At 44.8% G+C, this 23,737-nt stretch overlaps 2 protein-coding genes across 5 annotated transcripts; both read right to left on the bottom strand.

The window, feature by feature from the left end:
* Window positions 1–781: 781 nt before the first annotated feature.
* Window positions 782–15,074, bottom strand: disp3 (dispatched RND transporter family member 3). 3 transcript variants are annotated; one of them, XM_085787175.1, is made up of 22 exons: window positions 14,923–15,074; window positions 14,588–14,686; window positions 9,480–10,481; window positions 9,167–9,386; window positions 8,636–8,772; window positions 8,377–8,511; window positions 6,903–7,063; window positions 6,584–6,723; window positions 6,382–6,473; window positions 6,090–6,254; window positions 5,569–5,730; window positions 5,335–5,478; window positions 5,105–5,241; window positions 4,811–4,983; window positions 4,583–4,713; window positions 4,086–4,270; window positions 3,876–4,002; window positions 3,294–3,439; window positions 3,034–3,193; window positions 2,824–2,937; window positions 2,520–2,692; window positions 782–2,346 (listed from the first exon to the last, which is right to left on the bottom strand). In XM_085787175.1, exons 3-22 carry the CDS (start codon window positions 10,471–10,473, stop codon window positions 1,990–1,992), a joined length of 4,053 nt encoding a protein of 1,350 aa, XP_085643301.1. In that variant the 5' UTR covers window positions 10,474–10,481; window positions 14,588–14,686; window positions 14,923–15,074; the 3' UTR covers window positions 782–1,989. The 3 variants fall into 3 exon arrangements, with proteins under 3 accessions (XP_085643301.1, XP_085643300.1, XP_085643302.1); XM_085787174.1 differs by having other exon boundaries at window positions 14,588–14,932; XM_085787176.1 differs by having other exon boundaries at window positions 1,762–2,343; window positions 14,588–14,932.
* A 2,141-nt stretch (window positions 15,075–17,215) lies between these two features.
* LOC146981707 (dynamin-1-like protein) lies at window positions 17,216–23,554 on the bottom strand. Of its 2 annotated transcripts, XM_085787179.1 has the most exons (18): window positions 23,377–23,554; window positions 22,677–22,803; window positions 22,309–22,450; window positions 21,997–22,035; window positions 21,731–21,777; window positions 21,558–21,629; window positions 21,376–21,462; window positions 21,031–21,193; window positions 20,341–20,461; window positions 19,860–20,198; window positions 19,337–19,457; window positions 19,067–19,222; window positions 18,870–18,959; window positions 18,663–18,761; window positions 18,345–18,461; window positions 18,147–18,256; window positions 17,858–18,017; window positions 17,216–17,724 (listed from the first exon to the last, which is right to left on the bottom strand). In XM_085787179.1, exons 2-18 carry the CDS (start codon window positions 22,776–22,778, stop codon window positions 17,668–17,670), a joined length of 2,022 nt encoding a protein of 673 aa, XP_085643305.1. In that variant the 5' UTR covers window positions 22,779–22,803; window positions 23,377–23,554; the 3' UTR covers window positions 17,216–17,667. The 2 variants fall into 2 exon arrangements, with proteins under 2 accessions (XP_085643305.1, XP_085643306.1); XM_085787180.1 differs by lacking the exon at window positions 21,997–22,035.
* Window positions 23,555–23,737: the final 183 nt, after the last annotated feature.

Genomic DNA, 23,737 nt, shown 5'->3' with positions numbered 1-23,737 from the left:
CTGGGTGACAAACAGTTTGGGTAAACACACTTCAAAAGGACCAAGACATGGTGCAGGTACTAAGTAGAGCTTAGGTTATTCAGTGTATTTGAGATTTGTGTAATCTGATCGGAAACTCTGACTGCTGTTTAGACATAAACAGAAATAACAATGTTAATGCACAAACCATCCATCAGAGTTATGATGAAAGTAAAGGGAGTGTCTCGGTTCCACTGAGGACAGACTGTATTTCACTAGGAGACATAACATTTTACCCTATAAAATGAGTATTGCTCTGAATAGGCTGTAAAAACATCTTCACATATAAACAATGTAAAAGAAACACTGACATTCATACTTTATAGAAGTCCCTCCACTGACAGGGAAAATGCTCCAGCAAAGGGCAAAATGCTATTTTCTTTTTTTTTCTATTGCAACATGATAAATGTGGTTCTGCTGCTTCAGTAAAATAATGAACAGAACCCATAATAAGTCTACCGAGGTTTTTCTGCTCTAACTCAAAATATTTGTCAGTGTCTTCATACCTCTGTTTCCATAATGACTGTGTTTAATAACCAGCATGAAACATTGATGCGCTGCAATTCAATGTTAAATCTGAGCCGTTCCATATGAATAATTAATGGCAGTCACGCAGACATGTGACACTGTCTACTGCAGCTCTCCCAGTAATTATGTGATTGTAAGCAAACAGTGACAGGACTTCATCCCACTCCGCTGCTCTGTTACATAACAATGCAGAAGGAAACAGTGCTGTGCTTTCACAAAAGAAAAGACCCGAGGCTTTCTGCACCTGCTTTATTTGACATTCCAAAGTAACACGCACACATAAAACAGAAATTTACTGCTCTTACCGCGATTGAGTCGATCCCCTCTCCCTAACCATTATTGTGTTACGTGGTTTGACAAATGGCCCTCACCTTCACAGTGGGGCAGAGCGGAGCCAGGGCTGATGGGTGTTTGAGTGGTGCTCTTAAACTGCGAGAGCAGAATGGGTTACACTGAGTGCCTACAAGTGTGATGGAGGGCATGCAGAGGGTACACCTGAGGAGCTGACAAGAGGTCTCTTTCAATTGGTGCTGATGACAAAAAGACATAGAAGCAGATTGAGATCTGAGATATAAACATAAGAGTCAGAAAAGAGGACGAGAGCATGTGTTAAGTATTGGCATACACAGCTCCTCAGAACAAGTGTGTGCTGGCAGCATCGAAAGTTCATTTCAGAGTGTAAGAGAGCAGCATACTGAGACATTTACATCACATTTTACATTTAACAAATCTGTGCACAGTATAAATTTGGCTTAGACAACTTTAAATCCAGCCACAGCAGGACATCATAACTTCTGTTTCAAATGTGGCTGAGAAAATCACATTCAATGCGCAATTAAAAAAACTTGAGAAATTAAATGAAATCACAAATGTGATGTTTCACAAGATAGCCATGAATCATGTGAACACTTATCTTCACAGACGTCATAACGCAGCGTCCTGTTGCTGCTCACATGGACAGGTCACAGAACAGTCAGTGGCTCCTCACAACTGCACAAGTTACTCTGATGAAAACTGTGACTCAGCCAGTGTTTCCCAACTGTTAGTCACTCATCTCCACCTCTATGCTGAGGGCGATAGCAGATTAAAAAAAAAAAAAACAACAACTTCAAACTGAATCATAGAATCGACCCAAAAAAGGTCGCCCCACTACTTTGAGTCACAGTCAGTTACACTATATTTCAGAAGACATACCCAGTGGGTAAGGATTTTTTTTTCTTTCTAATACTGATCAATACATGTGAAAAAATAAAGGTCTTGTGTGATGACAAACTGCTGGAGTTGATTCTGACATCTTTGTGCTGTAAAGTTAAAAGATCACTCACTGATCTGATATTCCTCCTGAACACGGAGGAAAAATACACGGCTTATAGTTCTCATTATTTTGCATTCAGAGGAACTCCTCTACCTGACATCAGTGTGATTGAGGGACTGTTGTGTTGATTATGTGCTGACTGATTGCCATGCCGACGCCCCCAGCTGCCCTCCCACCCAGCACACAGCTGCTCCCAAGGCTGCGGCCGCCATCACGGCCAGGCTGGCCTTCAGCACGGCGACGGGGGGTCTGCTGAAGCAGGCGGGACCCATGCACGCCAACATGGCCACAGTCACGGTCAGGGTGAACAAAATGGAGACTGCTGTGTTAATGGCCACTATCTGGCCGAACTTAGCGAAAGGCACAATGACACAGAAGAAGAGAGGGACTGTGGAGATCACCGTGGTGACTGCACTGGACACTATGGCAACGCCCACATGGTTCACTGCCTCCAGGGTCCGCCTCCGCCTCTCAGCCGGAGGCTGCTGAAAACCAAACGCAGATTAATGGGATGAGCCACTTCTCTTTATTCATCAGCCTGCAGAGCGCTTCTCGCCTTATTAAACCCAGAGTGTTAGTCATTAACTTGTTTTAGCATGTGTGTAAACAGAAAACATTAAAAAGATTAGAGCTGTAAAACAAATGTACACTCCCATACCAAGTTATGATCAGGCATAGAGGGCAAGGTCTCCCCTGCCAGCAGGTATCCCTCCACCAGGTGCAGACAGTAATCCACTGAAGAGCCCACGAGTATAGACAGTGAGATCGCCTCCACTGCTCCCATCTCCCAGCCCAGCCAGTACATGACTGCCACCACCAGACAGATCACTCCTGTCAAAGGCCAAAAACACATAGTTATTATACACATCATCCCAACACAGACCTCAATATTCCATTTAAAAAATATATGTATTTTAAAGTCATGTCCCTTCCCCACCTGAATACACAGCTTCATCTCTTACCTAGAATGGTTATGAGCACTGGCAGCAGCAGCAGAAGATGAGCAGTAAACACAGACACAGCTGCCACACAGATGGCCAGAGACAGCAGCAGACTCCAGAGGGCACTCTCCACACCTACAAACAGTACAGAGAGCACTGGTTTATCAGACCTTTCACCCCCTTCAATTTGCTGGAAAAACACACATCTCTTTTATAGAAAATGACACTCGCCTATGATTTCCATGAAGATTTGTTTCCAGTGCTCGCAGGTCTGGAAACCTCGCTGCAGAGCAGAGGTCTGCGGGAGGCTGGAGAGTTGCTCTTGGATGAAGTTCTCCCACTGAAGGAAGTCAGAATAGGTCTGAAAGGAGGATTTCCCCTTGTATGTGGTCTGGAGAGAGCAGAGGTAGAGCATTAGAGATGGTACCAACACTGAGACGTGCAGCTCTTTGATGTGTGAAGATGAAAAGCAGAAAGATGAAGAGGCTTACAGACTCAAAGGCCATGGACAGCCAGCGGACCTTGCCTCCATGCATTCCCACTGCTCCATGGGATAACTGCCCCGGGAGGAGGTTGGGTTCAGGGAGAGAGTGACACTCAGGATGGAGCAGTGGCAAAATAGAGGACAGCTTGTTGCCTGAATGAGAAACAGGAGAAAGAACACAACTGTTAAAGCACTTTCATCCTCTTTGTATGATTTCTTTTTTTGGTTAGACTTTTATGCATTTATCTCCTTTACTAGTTTTTGTTGTTGTTGTTAAAACTTTAATTTTACACAGTTATTACAGTGCAATTTTGTGGCTGTAACTACTGATTATGGTCATTGTGAATTAATCTGCCACAACTATCTTCATATTGGTATACAGTATACATCAGAAAATAGAGGAAAACACAATTTCCCAAAACGCAAAATGGCACCATTGGGTGTCATGAGAAAAACATACACAAAAAAATGTACTGTTTAAAAGAATAATAAAATCTGGAGATGTTCCTTCCAGAGACAGTGAACTGCCATATAGGTTCATATTATTACTTGTGATAGGATTTCATGCTGATTTGTGTGTGGGTGTTACCTGAGGGCAGGCACTGTGCTCCCCCTGGCTTCACAAGTTGTTTGTTTGCACTAACAGCTTTACAGATCGTGCAAAGATGTCCCATCTCCTGGAAAATATCAAAGTCTGGATCCAATATAATGTTGCCCTTTGGAGAGAATTAAACAACATGTAAACTTTTCTGTTGATTGTAAAGACCTGATGACGATGACATAAGTGTGACCCCCTCACCATATCGCCAATAACATGGTTGTCTTTGTGTTCAGTTCGGTTGACTCCCAGGATCCCAAACACAAGGAATACCATGGCCCCGGTGTCGACCAGTGGACGCACCGCTGGGTGGCCACACACACCGCCGCTGCACGGGTTGAATCCAAACGTTTTGGATGGTTTCGTTTTGGCAGCAGATGAGGGATCTTTGAAAATAGAACACAGAGAAATCTCTCTAAGGCATTTATTTATACAGTGTAAAAATATCTGCACAACTGGTATACTGTGGAAAAACCCTCATGTGGGTTCAGAGACTGAAACTTTAAAAAAAAAGTGATATTTAAGAAAAGAAAAGCATTATACACCTGCATCGTTTTAAGACTCAACATGCGTATTAATTAAATGGAGAAGACATTTGAGGAAACGGCATGCAGTGCGGAAATTAATTTTCCTGGTGGTCTAACAAACCATCTCCATGTTAATGACGCTTTCTGACACTGTGATGCTTCCTCACTCACCACTGGGAAAAGGAGCATAAAAGGCTCCCTGTGTGGGTCCATCACGGCCAGAACCGATGCCACAGCCGGGGGGATGGACACACACTCGGCTGGGATGAGGTTTCAGGCGGTGCTGTGCAAAGTACAGCCTCCTGAGAGGAGAGAGCGGAGCTTCAGCGACAGATAACAAACAAGGCGACAGTCCATCTAAACTGCGCTTTGATTTCTCTTCCTTTTTTGTGCTTTGACCTGCTGTTCTGCTGCTGTGGAGATGATGTCACATAAAAGGAAAACTCTGGCGTCCAGCCGTGACGGGCCTCACATGAGCCAGATGTGATCATCCAGCTGGGGTACGGGTGGTACACATGGGAAACACACACTGTCATTCTGGTGGTGTAATTGTTGTGGGGCTGATTATAGGCCTATTCAGATAAAACAAGATTAGTTATGAGGCGCTTTAGTTGGCACTGATCAGAGACAAAACTCGACAGCTAATTACAAAAAAAATCATCAAGTATACCAACTTTTTTTCTGTTCTCAAACCTGAAATGATGACACCTCTTCATGCTGCTTGCTGCATAGTTTCCATGGGGAGGGAGTGCTGGTGTTAAGGGAGAAACGGTAAAGCGCTGTCGAGGTTCCAGGGTCCAGCTTTGATATGTAGACTGTCAGCATCGAGCCTGGAAACAGCGTCGCAGTGCAATATTTCAAAGTTGTGGAAATAAGCTTTAGATAAAGATGAGGAGGATTTTTTTATGAGATGGACCTTTCACCTGTTTGGTTGGTGCCTGAATTTGGTTTTACTAAGTTCCGAGGAGAAGTGGAGGCTGAGCTCGGGCTCTGCTGACGTGTAGAAAACTTAAAGGATGATAGTGAGGTGTGGGTGTACAAAGAGTGTGGCTTCTCCATGAACACACCTGTAGGACACATCAAACATTTTAGATTTTTTTTTATGGACCCTTTGAGGGTAAGTGACAAGTGTTTTTTCATCACAGCCACATTCTCACCTGAGCACATTGGGCAGGAGATGCCTTGACCACTGAGGTTGCTCCTCAGAGCCAGCAGAGTCTGGATGTTTGTGTCCGGGCGAAACAGCAAGGGGGCGTGAGTGGCCGGTCTGAGGAGGCAGCAGCAGCCAGCAGACAATAGCAGAATCAGGAGGAAGACACCTGGGCAGGCAGAGAGACAGTGATAAACAATAGCAGAGAGGATGGTCTGATGGAGTGGGATCAAGGATCAATTACAGTCACTTCTGAAGAGGGCGGATGAATACTTCATGAGAGCCTGCTCTTCCTCTGACAGCCCCAATCCCCCCGAGACAGACAGAGAGAGCTGCATCCCTTCAATAGGTTTTATTTAAGATTGAGGTTACTCAATCATCTGTACTCTACATCATACATCAAAGGCGCAGCAGACGATATCTGAGAAAACCAAATTATAGAATTCCACATTGATCTTCTTAAGGTGAAAATTGAGTTGAGCCGTCGTCAGAATCCTTGTGAGTTTTCACAGTTATAGAAACTCTCACCTAGAACGGCCTTTCGTTGCTCCACGGCTGGTTTTGCCACTAAATGGTTGAGGACCCACTGGAGGTTCGTGCTCACCACACCCACATGCTGTTGTCCTGGAGGGGACAGAGGTGTCCCCACTGACAAGGACAAAATGGCTGCATCACCGTCTGTGTCGCATGAGTCTGACCAAGACAAACAAAGAGACTTTACTGGAGCTGGACAGCAGCGTTATACATCCTGGACTCATTCTCTATCCCATTCTCCCTCCGTCATTCACCCTATGCTGGGGGAGGGCGATAATAATCTCACCTGGCTCCGTGTCCACCAACAGTAGCGCCACATCATCGTCCTCATCTGACAAAGGACTGTGGCTCGCTGACAGGCCCGAAAACAACTTCCAGCTTCAGAGGGAGGGGGAAGTTTAGGGAGAGAGACAGCTGAAGGGATTACAACTCACCAGAGGTGTCGCAAAGCATTCACAAATAATATCTCACAGAAAATAGCGCCTCACCAATTCATCCAAGCATGTTCCCGCGGCTCCACCCACTGACTCCAGATACACAGGGCGGCTGGCATCAGGATGGAGACCCACAGCCAGCAGCAGCTGACAATGAGGGCCATGAATAGGCCGAAGTCATGTACAGCCGGGATCTGAGTGTCATTTAAATAAAGCACGGTGTAAAGGACCTTGAAACATTCAATTTGCGCTTATCACATGAAAATAGCTGTCTGCTGACAGAGGCACTTCTATTCATCCATAGCAGGGGAGTCATCTATACTTCCCTTACAGATCCTATTAAACGCTGAATGAATTTTTCTTCTATGATTACCTGAGAGAAAGTGTTTGCAGCATAGGCAGCTGCAGTTGTGAAGGAGGTGAGGAAAGTAGCACGGCCAGCTGTTTTAATTGTGTAGATCATTCGCTGCTGCGGCTGGCGCAGATGAGACGCCTGTCTGAAGGTGCTGATGAACACAAATACATCATCCACCCCTGAGAGAAACAAAAGAACTGTATAATTATTTAGAACACGGCTCTCTTGAATACTCGATTCTGATTGGTCAATCACCAATATTCTGCGGTGTTTATTTCTCGATAGACCACCGCTGAGCGGACCGTTGCTAGGGACTCCATAGCAACGGCCGACTCTGCATGTCCGGTCACGGCCGCTGTTTTGCTGAGCCTCCTCCCGTTCGTGCATTTGAAGCCTTTGATAATCAAACAGTGGATCGATGGATTACCATACACGTTACGTGTATTTTGTGTAGTCCTATCTGTCATAAACAAGAGATTATGGGGTGCGTTTGTGTCGCGGAGCTACAGAGAGGAGAGGAGCTGTGACACGGTCAGAGGTTCTGATGCAAGTTTACTTTTCAGCCACGATGTGGAAATAACTTAGGAGCCTCCACTCTCCCTGTAACAGGTTACAAGTCGTTTATCTAACATCACTATTAGTCCGAAGCTATTTAATGACGGTAAAAATGAAACATAAAGTAAATATCCTGCATAGTTTCTCTTTTCTGTGCTGCGCTGGTCAGAGCGGCGTCCCGAGCAACGGTCTAATTTTACATGAATAAAATCTCTTTTTATCATTATTTTGTGTTACATTATTGAATGATTTTGTTGTAGGCCGTGTTCTAAGCGGGATAATGTATAGTTGGTCGGTTGTTATGGAGAAATAAACCCCTTCAGGTTGTATGAAACCCCTCCGCTTCGCGTCGGGGTTCCATACAACCTGTCGGGGTTTATTTCTCCATAACAACCTCCGAACTATACATTATCCCTTACATAGTACGATAAATGCAGTGTAAAAAGGGTTTTCTCATGTCTGTATGGGAAAAACGAAGCTGCAGCCAGCAGCTGGGAGATTTACATAAATTAGCTTAGCTTTATGTGATGGACTATTTCTTGGCCTCCTTAGAGTTCCCACTGGTTGCTTCATATTGATGACATAACTTGAGGAAGGTAAGTATAAGTATCTTATCATAAAACCACAACATGTTGTTTTTATATTTTGGTTTTTCCTACAGATTAATCACACAGGATCAAATCTGTTAATCTGGGAGTTTAAGAGATGTTGGTAGATTTAGGCGGATTTTGTTGCCACACTAGCTGTTTCTACTTGTTTCCAGTCTTACAGCTACAATAAGATAACTAACTGCTGGCTTTAGCTTCACATTTGACATGCAAACATGACAGTGATATCAACCTTCTAAATTAAATATCTGCTAAAAAAAACAACAACCTGAAAATAGAGTACAATTTTGTTTCTATGCCTGTAATTACAAAATCTTTTTTCTCCTTACCAATTCCGATAATAACAAACGCTGCCACTCCATTGAGAATACCCAGGTACCTCACACCAAAGACGACATGGTATACGAAAAGAGCCATCAAGCAGCTCAGTCCAATGCTGGCCAGTCCAAAGAAAGTCAGAAAGACTACAGGGAGACAAGGAAACAACAAGGAGTCCATCAGAAAGCATGTAGGCTACAACAAAGCAGTAACTCTATGAGATAAGCACAGATGAATACACTTGGATTATACTGTATAGTCATGCTGTACCTGAAAAGGAGGTAAGGACATAGACGAGCACTGTGATGCAGGCACCACTGATGACAGCCAGCATCATGTCATTGTGGAAGGTGTGCCTCACCTCATCATCAAACAGCTCAGTCCCCCCATACAGCACCTTCACCTGGCTGGAACAAGGAGAGCAGATACAGAGTCACATCTGCAATGTCTCGCAAATGATGCAGCAAACCAAACACAGGGAATGAATGATGGCGTGCTGTGACAAATGAATAGAAGTGGAAAAAAAACACACACATCCTCGTAGCCCAATGTTGGGAGGGTGCTGGACCAAAAAACATAAAGTGAAGGTGAAAAAAAAGTCTGCAACACCGAAAAGAGCTCCAATGCAAAAATAGATTTATTTACATGACGTTTCAAGTGCACAGGCTCTTCCTCAGATGTTACATACATCTGAGGAAGAGCCTGTGCGCTCAAAACGTCATGTAAATAAATCTATTTTTGCATTGGAGCTCTTTTTCGTGCTGTGACAAATGGCCAACATTGCAGCATTATTTTCCTGACCTGGTGGATTGCTTCGACAAGATGTCTGCATACTGAACCACAAAGTTTTTGAAGCGTGTTCTCTGCTCGTCTGCTCGGTCCTGTAGGGAGTAGTAGGATGGCAGAGGAGCACCGAAGTGGATCTCACTGCGTAAGAGAGAGGAGGAGAGATGCTCAGGGGACAGACTCTCATCCACGTACCAGTAGAACTGTGGGTGGGTGATGGCCAGACTCAGAGAACCTAGAAAACAATACACACAATGAAAATCAGCACATTTAGGTGAACTCTTGAAGGTAGTTCTTGATCCTTGAATATTGTGGGCTGTGGACTCACCTTGAATATCAGCCAGGTCCGGGCCCATGCCATCGTAGTATATCTTCCCCCCTTTCTCGCTGGGGTAGAGGTAAGACAGGAGCGAGCTGGGAGGGGAGCAGTAGGACGGTCCCAGAGGCAGATCCCTCAGCACCTCCAGTGGCTTCCAGCAGAACTGATGAAACTGTGGGTGCTGCATCAGCCGGCGCTCCACATGGTGAATCGTCTGCAGACGTTCTGGTGTGAAGATGTTGCGATCCCCCTCCCCCTGGGCTACAAACACCAGCTCAATCCTCCACAGAGCCTGGCTCTGCAAGTAGTAATTAGGAGCAAACCTGCGCTTCCTAATGAGTGACAAAGTGGAATTTCCTCCCCATGATCTCCCCTCTTCCTCCGCCGCTGTGTAATTTGAGTTCTTTTCTCCCTGGCCCAAATCAGCCACTGTCCTTTTATCTCTGTGCACTGCAGATTCTCCCTTCTGATCATCTCCTGCCTGGAAACGGTCATTCTGAGGAGTGGAGGACCTTACGCCCTCATTATCTGTCCTGTTGAATACTCCCTGTCTGCCAAGCTTCTCCAGAAGAAGCTCCCGCAGGGCCTCAGACTCGCTGTCATCTAAGTCTCGCCTACGTCTGTCCCAGGACCCCAGCTGAGTCTTTATAGCAATGGTGAGGGCGTCAAAGCGCTCGGCAGAGAAGTGACTGTGAACTTCGAAGGCACTGTAGGAGAGGTCTATGTCCAGAGGAGGGCAGTAGAGAAGCATGTAGGCAAACAGGGCACAGGGTAGCAGGACAACTACCCCTAAGAGGACTCCACTAGCCAAGGGCTGTGTGTAAACCCACCCCACCACCCCCCAAACCCCACACATCCCAGCATCCCCAACCAAACAGCTCTGCCCTGCAGCGTGGGCTTCCCCATCCTCTTCCTCTTCCTCCTGCTCCTCCTCCTCCGCCTCCACCTCCTCCTCACCTCCCCAGCTGGTTTGAAACAGCAGCGGCTCATCCTCCACATCCATGCTGGCACCTGTCAGGGACACATCACACCACTTCATCATCACTCACTTAAAAGTATCACCCCTCTCTCTCTCTCTCTCTCCTTGAGCAGGTGAACAGAAGCACGCGATGGATGTTTGAACGGCCAGCAGCTGACATAAGCATCTGGCAAAATGAAGGACAAGGTAACTTCCAAAGTTTTTGCTCAGCGAGCAAGGACTCGAGAATTAAGTCAATCCTGAAGCAGCTGTCGACGAGGGGCTTCCAGTGGCAGCTCAGCTCACATGGAGGAAATTAGAAGGGGGGGTGGGGGCCTTTTTTGCCCAAGGGCTTACAAGAGAAAAACGGTTTGCCGGGTCCTGCTTTAAGATGCCGATCACAAGAGCTTGAGGGTGAGACAGACTAGAAGCTGATTCAAAATTCTCCTCTCCATCAGCAAGCACGAGCCGTTATCACTCAGAGTGAGTCTCCTCGTGGCTTTCTACATATCAGCACTCGACGTAGCCGTGTCTGCTCAGCAGCAAAGTAAATCACCCCACTTCTCTAATTACTGACAAGAGGAGTGAGTGAGATATTAGACAGAGTTGTGGAATAAGAGAGGGTTTATCACCTGTGATGGGCACCCTTTGACTAATAGTGTCAATGGGTGTCACATTCCTCTACACACAGTATACTGCAGACAGTTTGCATTCAAGTGGCAGCGAGCCTGCTAACTGCAGCAATTTATCTGTTCTCTTTAGAACAAGGTCAGCCAGGTAAGACAAAAGATAGCTGCGCTCAGCTCTGTAGCTGAAGCGAAAATCCATCATGAAAGAGAATTCATAAATTATACCGTTTAATCAATATTTGTAAAAATGATTAAGGTTGCAGGAGTAGGAAAGCAGAGGAGAAGGACTCAAGAGAGAGGGACCCTGAAGCTACAAATGAACTGGGGGCCTTGTTGATTTATGAGATTTTTGTTTGTGCTCTTGCACCTGAATAAACTTTATTTCATGAAACGTGTTAAAGCAGAAAATTTGCTCATCTCAGCTGCAGAGAATCACCTCATGTGCGGTCACTGCGCCCACAAAGTCATTCTCCATTTCACTGATAATGGAGCGGCTCATGGATGTGTTTCATGGTCACATCATTAACAGCCTAAACTCTACAGTGTCTCACTTTCTCAGAGACCGTTTTTAATGTCCACAGGACTTATATATGCTAATCCAGTTTTATGCTGGATTTTCTTTCCTTTAATAAAAGAGATGAAGCTGGTTGAGCTGAAAACCGGGAACTCCACACTGTGTCTAATATTCTGTGAAAGGGAGGCCGATTTTTAATCTGCACTACACTTGGGTTTATTAATTACCATGTCATCTGACTGCACAGACAAGGACACCAGTGCACCTTTTAATGGGAGATCGGCTTGACCAGCATCTGCCCACGCAGTGTGAATGTGAACTTTCTGCTCTTTTGGAGGACAAATTCATTAATGCTGTTGCGAAAATGTGAAGAGACTAGAGAGCACAATATTCAATCTCAACAAAATCATCTAATTATTTTTGGTCTGCCTTTGAATTACAGTGCTGTCCCTCTCTGAAATAACAAGGGGAATCATTTGTTCCAATTTGCAGGCATCGTTTGAAGAGTATTGCAGGTTATCTTTACCCATCACAGGCCTGTTATTTAAAATGAGCACTATTATGTTGCTCTCCATAATGCTGTAATGCAAGTCGCCTTTCTTCTTGACAAATATTTGTGTCGAAGCAGCATGACCAATTATGTGACCAATCTTTAAGAAATGTGTGCGATATAATCATGCATTTAACGGAAATGGAAACTCAGCTACTAATTTTGGTAATTAGATCATTGTAATCCTGTTACATTTCATCCAGGCTTCTCCAGCTTGTTTTGATGATGGCACTCTCATCAACAGAAGATGAGAGGAGGCATGCAGACAGGCATGGAAATATGACGAGAGGAGAGAAGTGGAGGGAAAGAATTCAAGAAAAAGCCTGAACGACTGAAGACACACGCCAGAGCCGTCAGCCTTCAAACAAACGACCAGCACCTTAAACATCTGTGAAAAGAAAAATTGTGCTGTTTAATATTCATAGAAGAAAATCTAAATGAGAGGGCTATCAGCACATCTCCACAGCTTCATTTCTGTGTCTATTTCAACATCAAAACAGGCTGATTACTGGTGCAGAACTCATTAGAGACTGACAACTGACAGGCACAGTGCTTTAAAGACACTGAGGCAGAGCTCTGTTCTTCATGCTACACCTCTATTCACCTACTGTGTACTTTGCAACAGACAGCACACAGGTACAGCGGAGGAGAGATAACCACAGTGATGCACGGCCTCAGGGACACATCCTCTTCTCTCGTCTTGATGAGTCTGACGCTTCTTCGCCTCCAAGAACATTGCACCCCATGTACAGTAATTATGAGCGGTCTACATCTGCAAAGCACTGCGAGCGGTGCAGCGCCTGGTATAACTAATGTGTTTACAAGCTGCCAGAATTGTTCAACACTGCTATTTTTCTGCAAAGATTAGGAGAACACAGTGCATTTAAACCCTGCGCAGGTGTGGATTAAAAATAGAGTGTAATTTGGCATCGTGCTTTCTGTATAAATTGGAATAAAATCTGTCTCCCATATGGCTCAGTCTGTATTAAAGGTATGCCTTTCTTAACAGCGAGGCTGTGTGTGTCTTTTGTCTGTAACGTAGTTTTTTGGACTCAAAGTTGAAACAGAAAAATGCACTGAGAGCCTGATACAAACCACCAAAGAAAAATCTATTTTGCAGGTTGTGAGGTATGAAATCTTGCATTAATCGCTTGAAAAGATGAACCTGCTCTTGTTTTATGGATTCTGTGTGACTGCGTATTGAATAACCTTGGAATTTGTAGTCGCTTTCAATTTATTATTTTTCTTCAAAACAAGTGCAGCCCAGGTGGTCATGCCACACCTGCCTGCTCGTTATTTGTTGGACTGTGTTGTGCAGCACAGAGCTGTGTTCTGAGCCGTCTCATGTGCCCTGTTCAGCGATTTGTGGGCAAATAGGAGGGTGTATTGTAAACTCAGCTGGACAGAATTTCCCTCTTTGTGTTTTTTTCTCCAATAAATACGCAGGTAAGACGAGTGTCAGCGTTTTTACCCTCCACTACATTTCAGGATTGTGCCAGGTAGGTGAAGTGGGAGCTCTGAGCAATCCCAGCATGCTGTGAGCCTGAACCCCTCACCTTTCATCATCTCTCTCGACCCTCCTTTCTCTCTCTATCCCTCCATCTCCTGCCCTTTCTCTCACATCAATCTTGCCGCTTTTCCTCGGCATCTCCGTCTTGTTCGCAAAGGTGAGAAATTTGTAACCTTCATTACTGACAGCAGCTAAAAATAACCCCCAACCCTCCCACCCCTCCATTCTCCTCAGTTTATCTAGTCTCCATCTCATCCAATATGGATATCACATGCTGCCTCTTGCCCCACACATATTCAGCCTGGTGTAAACTCAGGCAGCATACCAGCTCATTTGAAGGGGCATTGATTTCACCACTACTGCTCTATGAATATATTCCTTATGCATGAGCGCCCGGCAGTGTGTTTATAGCGGACGTGCCTTCTATTCTTCACGCACTGTGAAGCTGGAGTCCTCGGTTTGAGTCAAACTCTCGAGATCCATTTGCGCCCAGCAACATTTTTAATTTTCTTATTGTAGATGAATTTCTACTCAGACCGAAGGGACGCACAAACCTCTCTCCTCTCTGTGCACGCTGCCTGAAGCATCCTGGGGATATTCCGTGCAATTTCTCTCACTCTGCCGAACAAGAATGGAATAAACAAGCCTCACACTATGCTGAAGGTAGTTTCTCTCTGGCCGTGTAATACAGAGTGTGAAAACAGTCAATCAAACAGATAATGAAGCCTGTTTTCCAAAACTTATCTGCTTCAGAGTTACTCTGGAACAATGCTTGCTCCCGAGGCTCCCTGCAAGCACACTGGATGAGCTCTTATTGATTCAAAAACAATTTCTCGACTTTCCTGTCTTTTCTATATAATACAGACAACAATAATTAATCTTTGTTACAATACATGTAATTAGGCAAAAAACAAAATATCAAAGCAAAAAGGCTGCAAAATTGAGGGGAGACTTACCTGCGGCTGATTAGACAATTACAGGTGGAGATTTCAGGCCTACTGGGTCCACTTGTAATGTGCTGAACTTGTGCTCTGCAATTTCATCTCCTCCAAGCTCTGGTGTGGGGAAAAAAATCATTTACTGCTTTATTGTCATACTTAATAACTCATCAGGAGAAAGAGACACCAAGGGACTCCTCACAAGAGGACACACAAAAAATCAACCCCCCCAGACACACTCTCTCCCTCTCTACTGGAATCCTCTAATCTCAGCAGTTAATAATGTGTTGTTTTCCTCTCCTTTTATGCTGCCTGGTCCTTTCTCTCCCGTGCTCCCTCCCCTCCTCTCTTACCCGGTTGTCCAGGCGACAGAGTCAGTGAGAGACATTTCTTCCCAGAAGCTCCTCTCTCCCTCTCTCTCTCCCATGGCTTTGTTCAGCCTGCTCTGCTGACTGGCTCACCGGCGGAGGAGAGATGAGGAGGGGAGTGCAGCCCCAAACCTCACGCGCTCCTCTGATGGAAAGCGAGAAAGCATAAAGGGATTTTATAAATGAGTCAAAGCGTGTCCTAGGGTGGCTCCACTTTAATTCAGCTACTTCTATGAAAGCAGAATGATGCAGTTTGTCACGATGCTGCCGTCGAGCCCCCTCCCACCCTGTCAGAGTTGGTATGGTCTAGTCTAGTCTCAGTTGGTGGGGAGGTGGGGTGTGTTATAAGAGGGTGATCAGAATAACTGGCTACACTGTGAGACCAAGTGCAGGCAATTTAAAATAATCACTTGAAGTAAGAGTTTATTATCTTGTGGTTCATTTTCATTTTGGAGCTCGGTGCCTCCATCTGCTCTCTGCTGTACATGCGGTTTGAGTCCTGTGTGTACCGCACCGCTAATAGTGGGGTTGATTTGACTTGTCATGTTTGCCTCCTGGTGCCAATAGTCCTTTCTCCTGAGCTGTAGGGCCTTCACTCACTCTCATCTAACATTTATGACCAGCACTCTATTCGTACTAGCACATTCAACTCATCCATCACCTCACTTCTCAGCCTCTGTTCAGGTTTAACTTGGATTGCCCTGACATCAAAAGGCAATAATCCATCATCTAAATGGGAGAGGATCGCTCTGAAGTGAAATTTCACTTCATGTAGCTGGTGCAGAGAAGAGTCAAACATCTAGGAAACAAGGTTTTGGAAACTGGAGCTCATGTCACCGCAAGCATGTGTGTGGCGCTGGCACCCATCAACACACTTTGTCTTTATCCCATCGGTGCTGCTGCGATAGACCCATCTGAACAAACAGACTTCTTTAGTCACTTGAGATCAATAAAGTGAAGAGAGAAGCAGTGTGGGTATAATCACATCTATTCTTGCAGCACAGTGGGAGACAAACAAACAGATCTAATGAAAAATGATCAATTGTTAGCGCTGCATGTCATCAATAACACCAAGGCAAAATCTGTACAGTGTCCTCTGTTAAGATTTAATGAGTCCCTCCAATCTGAACAGACTTCATTCGGTAAACATATATCACACATATTGGCAGGCAAGAACTCAGAGGCAGTTGACACATGATAACAATATACATTTAAATAATACAAGATATACACAAACCAGTCATTCATATAGCCACACATGCATACTGAACACACACATGCAAAGGGTTTTCAGGAACAGACAGGCTGACTGGATGTTGCATTCGCTCACAATCACACAGAGGGAGTCAGAGTTACTGTTTGATAGGGCCGTTAAGGCAGGTCTTACTGAAAAACCTAATTGTTAGATCTATTTCTTTAGGCTAATGGAAAAGATTTATATACTTGGGAAATAATCTATTTGAGCGCCGTCAACCTATGTTCTATGTTCAGCAGATGGAAAAAAAGATGGATGATTTTACGCAACAAACATTATTACACAATTGAATAGCTCTGTCTAACTTGAGATGCAAGTTCACAGTTTGCAACTAAAATGATGCTGCGGGTATAAGCGTGCTGAGTCTCCTGCAGGCAGTAAGTCTGTATGTTTGGAGGGTTACTAATGTAGAACAAGCTTATGGAAAACCAGTGGACCCCAGGAAGACTAGCGGCGTTCTAGAGCGCAGCTAATGGGGATCCTAACAAATAAACAAATAAACAAATAAACAAGTGGGCCATTCTTATGGGGAAGCTACAGAACATTTAAACCATCTAACCTCATTATCTCACCACATTATCTCCTGACATGTAAAAAAAATGAATTTAAGAATTCACTTATCTACTGTATGCACTATATACTATAGCTGCCTGCATTTATGTAGGTGTCTTTTAAAAACCTCACGTAAACAGCTAACATTAAATGCACAGATATGTAAATGTAATCCTGAAAATTAAGCTTATGTTGATTTTCACTGCAGAGCTACAAAAACAAATTTCCATTCATTCTGTAATTTCTGCAAACAACCATGTGTGACTGCAGTATTGCACAGCAGTCAGCATGGGATGAGTTTGATTTCTGTTTAATTTCTATCTCTGGCGAAGGATCCAGGGAAGGGGATTAAAGTTGGAACATGTCTTATCTCACAAAGTTTTTAGCACCTGTTGAAGGGGCTCAGAGGAAGCCCAGCTTTTGGACAGTGTGGAACTATACAGTGTGAACACATATAGGTCAGAGAACAACTTAAGTACTCCATTTATAATTTACATTTCACATTTACAGCAACAATCGTACGACCCGACAAACATTTTGTCACAAAAAAATGATGCATAAAAAGTTTGTTTGCAGCTGTATCCTTCACATTTCAACCTTGAAACTACACTTTCGGCCTGAGTGTTAAATGAATTTCCATCACTACGCCACGTTCACAGTGAAAAGCAACAGCCCCAATGTACTGCTTCAGATCTAAATGTGCTATGGTCATTGGTCCATGAGAAAAGAGAAGTACTGCCACGCATTTAGACACACATACGCACTAACGCGCACACACACACACACACACACACACACACACACACACACACACACACACACACACACACACACACACACACACACACTGTACTGTAAACTCACATACACTCTCATACTCTCAAAGCTGTCCTTTGACAAGGGAATTTGTTCGTGTCCTCTGGCTACCACAGATGAGTCTCTCGGATCTCGGAGATGATGTTGCTGGCTTTTTTGAGCGCCTGAGAGAGAAATAAGTGAAGATGGTAGTTATATCCTTTGCCCTAAATTAGCAGATAAAAGAAAACGAGAAAGTACTTGCTGTTCTCGATGCTCAGAACCTACTCAGAGAACAAAAGTGTCAGCCAATTTTACCTCGAGCATTTGAGCAACCTCGGTCCGCTGCTGTGCCGTGTCCTGTGACTCAATGAGCAGCTCCCGCAGCAGTGGCTGTTTATAAAGCTGACCCACCAGCTCACTCTGCAGATGCTCTTTCACAAAGTTCACCAGGAAGTGCATCACTGTCTTGGGCACACTGCGGACAGACAGCCCCGAGTTAGAAAATCAGCATCAATAACAACAACTGAGCTCATGAGTGGAAATAGTAGGGGAAATAGAGGGGGGGGGCGAGCCCCAAGGAGCTCTGGATTTGTTCCAGTCAAACCTGTCTTGGATCGTTTTGCGGACGATGAGGAAGTAGCACTTGATGAGGCGCTGGATGACCTCACAGTCCCTCTGCTCCCTCGTACTCAGCTTGCGGGACGCAGGCACTGCCTGGCAAAAAGAGGCAAAGCAAAATGTTGACAGTCCACAATGTATTCACTACTAAGTGTTTTGTCCCACTGCTAATCCCACCACTCACTGTGTCGAGGAGGTTAATGGCCTGGCCTTTGCTGGGGCTGCCAAAGCCTGCAGGCGGGGCTCTTTCTTCCGTAACCTTCTCGTTCTTCCAGCGCTTTCCTCCATCAAGGGCTTCTGCCTGACAGCGAGAAATCGGTATGAGTCAGAGGGTCAAAGCAATTTTGTCTGCGCCTGGAATTCCACTACAAACTACGAGATGGATTATAATGTTTGGATGTGAAACCTAGTGGTTAGGGCTTTACAGAACACCTCTTCAGCTGTTTACTCTAGAACAATAAATGATCAATGCAAGAAGCTGCTGTAAGGGACAAATAACTACCTGCTGACTGTTGACAGATGCCGAGACCTGCGCAGCGTCTGTGAAGTCAGGATGCTTTGTGTTGATGTAGGCGAGCTCTATTGCTATTAAACTGTGTACCTAAAGGGAAAAAAGCAGGCAAAAAAATGCTTCCCAGAGTTAATATGACTTGAATGTTGGTTATTATTAAAGAGCTTGAAAGATCATCTTAGCCAAGCTGTGAATTACCATTTCATTAGTAATTGGTAGGCGCTTCCTCAGTAATCCAGTCACTACTTCCACAATGGAGTCATGCAGTTTAGGAAATCGCAGAAGCTCCTTGCAAAGAAAAAGAAATACGTTTTAACATGGTGCTGTCATAATTATTGCAGTGCTGTTTTAGGAATGTATTCATGTGTGAAGCACATCACCGCCTCTCGGCTAACCTGTGTGCTGTAGGAGGAGCAGTGCTGGATGATCCTCTGCAGCTCCTCGTGAACAAGCTCCACACAGCGAAGGCTGGGCTCCTCCAGCCGCTTAATTTGCCGCTTCACCAGCAACTCAAAGGACACCTCAGGCACAAAAAGTGCTGGCCGTGGACCCTGCGGGGCAAATCACACCAGCTTTACTATTCACCTGCTAGTCCTCTAAACAAGAGAGCTCGACCAGAATTTGGATGAAACAAATTACAATAATAGAAGTCAGGAGAAGTTTACCGTAGCATTGCGGATGGCAGTGAGGATGTCGAGCTCAGTCAGTCCCCCAAGTGGGTCGATGGATTGCAAAGTGCGTCCAAAGGTCTCATGGAATATGTAACAGATCCGAGCGCCCCCACAGCTGCAGCAGAGATGGGTACAGCTGTCATATCAACGCTGTTTCTCAGTGCTGTGTGTCAGCAATGTTAATTGTGCCAAAATTGAACGCAGTCAACCAAAAAAAGGTCAATATTTGCTCCCTACATATTTCCATGAATTAATCGCCTTGTGGAGAGAGAGCTGTGGAGATGAAGGTGCCAAAAGAAGATGCTGATACCACTTTAATTTACGATTACATTATCCCAAGGACATTAGCCTCATGACATACATCGTGAACCGCTGTAAGTAAATGCTGAGTTGCAGAAGCGCAGCACAAGTACTAAATTAGACGACAGCCTGAGAAAATTAGAGACAACTCATTATGCCGTGCAACAAAGGCATTTACTATTTAAAGTTCCTGCTGCTGCAGAGGGGTCAAACTCACAGCTCTGAGGTTTGGATGTGCCTGCCTGTTCCCTCAATGGTGTTGCAGTAATCACTGGCAAATTTGGTGACAATCTGCAGGAGAGTGGCGCTGTGGTCCTCCACTGGCTGCCCATAGCTGTTGAGCCTCGCCTGGTACTGGGCACTCAGCACAGTCACTCGGGTTTTGAGATCAGGCAGGCAGTCCCGGATGTGGTGCATGAGAAGTCTGCTGAGAGTTTTGGCCAGGTACTGGGAGCCAGCGCGGGAGGCTAGCGAGGGGTAGTGGCGCTGCAGGAAGGTCTGCTCATCCCTCATTGAGTCCTCCAGGCTCTTCTGGGTATTGATGTCATGCTGGCTCCTATGAGGAACACCAATTAGAGAGTGTAGTAAGATCTTTAGGATTACAAGGGAATTAAAAAGATAAAACCTTACTTTATGATCAAAGAGAACTAGGATTTGACCACCAGGCATAAAAAAGGAGATTCACTATCGATTCACACCTGTTAACCACCCCGATGATCCCGAGCCTGACTGGGATGACTCGACCCAGAAGGACCTCCAGGGCATCTGTCCCGGCATCCATCAGGTCCAGCTTACTGACCACCAGCAGTGTTCGACGGCCTGACGGACAAACAGACACAGCATGAGATCATTCCCTTGCTTTTCTGGGGGACAGTAAACAAACCCCCTAGTTTAGTCATCATTTACTGTGACAGAGCCAACAGAGAATCTTACACTGGAACAGAAGAGAAGAGAAACAGGAAACAAGACTAAGATAAGACAGAATTTGAGGCGAGCTGGGGAAAATATGGGCTCAGATACAGATATCCTGCTATTCATCCACTGTGCACAACAGGCATAACTAGGCCATACTGCCAACATCCCTGATAATTACCACAGGCAGATTCTCATTATTGATCAATCCACTCCTCAGAGTGCATCAGAGCAGAGTTGGATGGTAGCAACATTAATTTTCTAAGCAACTGTTAACTGCCCGGGTGCTGTTAATAATAAAGACTGACAAGTCCAATTGCCTGAAATGACTTCAGTATAATGTTTTCTTTCTGCACATTTAATAATTCAAAATGCACTTTACTTGAAGCATGTTACGCAATACACACCACTGGAGAGGCGAGAAAATTAAAATGAAATCTAAAGGAGAAGAAGAGTCTGTGTACAAAATGTCCTACCATCTGGATCAACCTCACGTGCCAATTTCAGTGCATCTGAGGTGGCCAAGTCAGAATTGGCAGGGGACACTGAGAGGATGAGGGAGTTTGGATTGGAGATGAAGGACAAGATCATCTCTTGCACTTGAGCCTCAATGTCCTCTGGCTGGTCCCCAACAGGAACCTGAGACAACAACGGTAAGTAGCCAATGTTATAGTCAGTGCAGCACAGATGCAATGCTTCTATGAATCCGTGATAATTAGAGATAAGGAAAGTAAACAGCATTAATCATCATCTAGTGTCTCTGTGTTTGCAAACATGAAACAAATACAAAATAAACAACCCTGTCAAGTGGCTGAGTTTACCTTGGTAATTCCTGGTAAATCAACCAGAGTGAGATTGAGGACTTTGGGGGAGAAGATCTTCAAATATATTGGCTCAGGACTGATTCCCTAGGAAGGGGTGCAAAAAGAGGAAAGAATTCATGAATGCAGTGTAAAGCTAAATTTGAGGCATCACTAATTTTACACCAACGCTTTCTTCTCACTTTGTTGTCGCCTGAACTGCGATCAGTCTCTGCTTCAATTTCCCGACGGATTTCCTGAAAATCTGTGAAGGTCTGTCAAAAAAAGGTGAGAAAATGGTGCATCAACTAAACACTGCACATAACACAGGACAAAGTGAGAAAGCATGCCATGTGGATATCTTAGAAACAGTTACCTGGTTCTTGCAGTGCAGGAATGTACCCCATTCTTCAGCTTTGACACCTGAACAAACAAGAGGCAGTGTAAGTAATTTTACAGTGGCTGTGTCCACAATGTAGAACACCAATAAAATGAGGGTGTGGGGGGGAAATGAAGACTGAAAAGATTACAACATGAGTTATATCAAGCTGGACAAATGAAGATAAGAGCAAACAAAGAGTTCACAAAAGAAATGACTAGGCCAAACAAAGATGAGTCCATGCAGATCAAATATACAGAGACCTGGGTAGCTGATTTGGGCATTTTGTTTTACCCCATTTCCTGAAAAAGTAGCGAAGAAGAGGAGGAAGAAAGATTGAATGTTAGCACAGACAGATCAAGAGCAGCTAGCAGTTCAAACTGTGAGCGAAGTGCCATGCCTGGGTGCTAATCACACATCAGCTACTGCAAGCAGACATTGTGTCTCGACAGAAATAACAAACCTGCTGCCAGACTGTAATCTGCTGATATTCTGCAGATTCTAAAACTTGTTTAATATGAAGTTTAAAGCAACTTAATTAAACAGAAATAAGAAGACATGTTTGTGTTTGGTACCATTCTCAATCTTGAGTCTCTCCTGCAGGGGGGAAACATTAACAAGCTGCAACACCAGGGGTCGTCTTGTGACTATTCCCGATCCCCGAGGCAAGAAATCCCGTCCAACCAGGCTCTCCAACACAGAGCTCTTTCCACTGCTCTGTTGAGAAAAAATTAGACCAAGTCAGTGATGTTTACAACTCAGCTCTCATGCTGTCACATCCTAGGTTGCGTGCATTGCAAACACATGAACATTACATCCTCAATTTCCAATCAAATCAAAAACTCAAAGACTTTACAGTTTTAGCTAAGTTCAACACAGAGTTAGACATGCCCAAGTTCACAATGAAGCTTTTCTTGTGTGTGTTGTTGTTTCCTTGGCTGACCTGAGATCCAACCACGACTATCTGAGGCAGCTGTATGATCTCTGCACCCACTGTGAGAAAAACCTCCTGCAGCCGGTTGATGGTGGGGATCAGAGTTTCCATCCTTCCAGTAAAGCAGGCACACTCACTGAATTGACAGAACAAAACAATCAGGAATGGAGAGAATGAGGAGAAGGTAAGAGAAGTAAATCACATGATACTGAACCACTATGAAACAAGAACAACACTATAGAGAAGTAAGGCTGTCTAAACACAATGATATTTTCTAAAAACCCAATGGGGGTGAAGTTGGCTGCGAGCTACGCTGATGAAAATATGACTCCGAGTTGAGTAACTGTGGCTCCAGTTGACGAGTATAAAAAATAAATGAGGTAAAGTAATTCCCCGGGGGAAGACAGTATTGCTTTGTCAAATGGGAAAGTGGTCCTGATGAGAGGGGGTGTAACGCCCAAGCATCGGTGAGGCGACCAGTGATGCTAATGTATGGGTCTCGGGTTGGAGATTGTCCATCAGTTACATACTGACCTACCGTTAAGTTACATGGCAACAAATGATGTAGCGGCACAGGCCGAAATGCTCAGTATTATCAGATGTTATCCAGCTGTAGCTAGTTGGTAGAGGCAGGAAGTGAGTGGTGTGCTAGCTTTGTGCTAACACTAGCTAAGCGGCTTGAGCGACCGTGACTCCTCTGTGACCTTACCGACGTTCACCACAAAATATTCCTCCTTATCCGAAGTATCCGTCTCTCATACTCTGCAGACGAGCGGGCAAGCGTCAAAAATATCGCATTTTTAACCCGAACAGCGATCCAAAATTAGCAGCAAGAGATAGCCGTCAGTTTGCTACATAGGCGGTGCCCGCACTATTCTCCGTCCATCTGATTGGTTGTAAAATACGACTCGTCAGCGCCCTCGTCACCTGATTGGTCGACGCGTAAACGAGGCATTGTTTGGTCCCGCCCCGTTGAGTCCCTCTTCTGGAAACCAACACCCCTCTGTCTTCAGTTCCCCATCTAGTAACCACATATACTTACTCATCATGGTTAACTAAATGAAAAAAAA

This window comes from Trachurus japonicus, chromosome 9 (genome assembly GCF_045865225.1).
Source record: "Trachurus japonicus isolate A0001 chromosome 9, Traja_1.0".
Taxonomy (NCBI): Eukaryota; Metazoa; Chordata; class Actinopteri; order Carangiformes; family Carangidae; genus Trachurus; species Trachurus japonicus.
The sequence above is the reverse complement of the archived record's forward strand: the minus strand, read 5'-3'. Positions and strand labels throughout refer to the sequence as shown.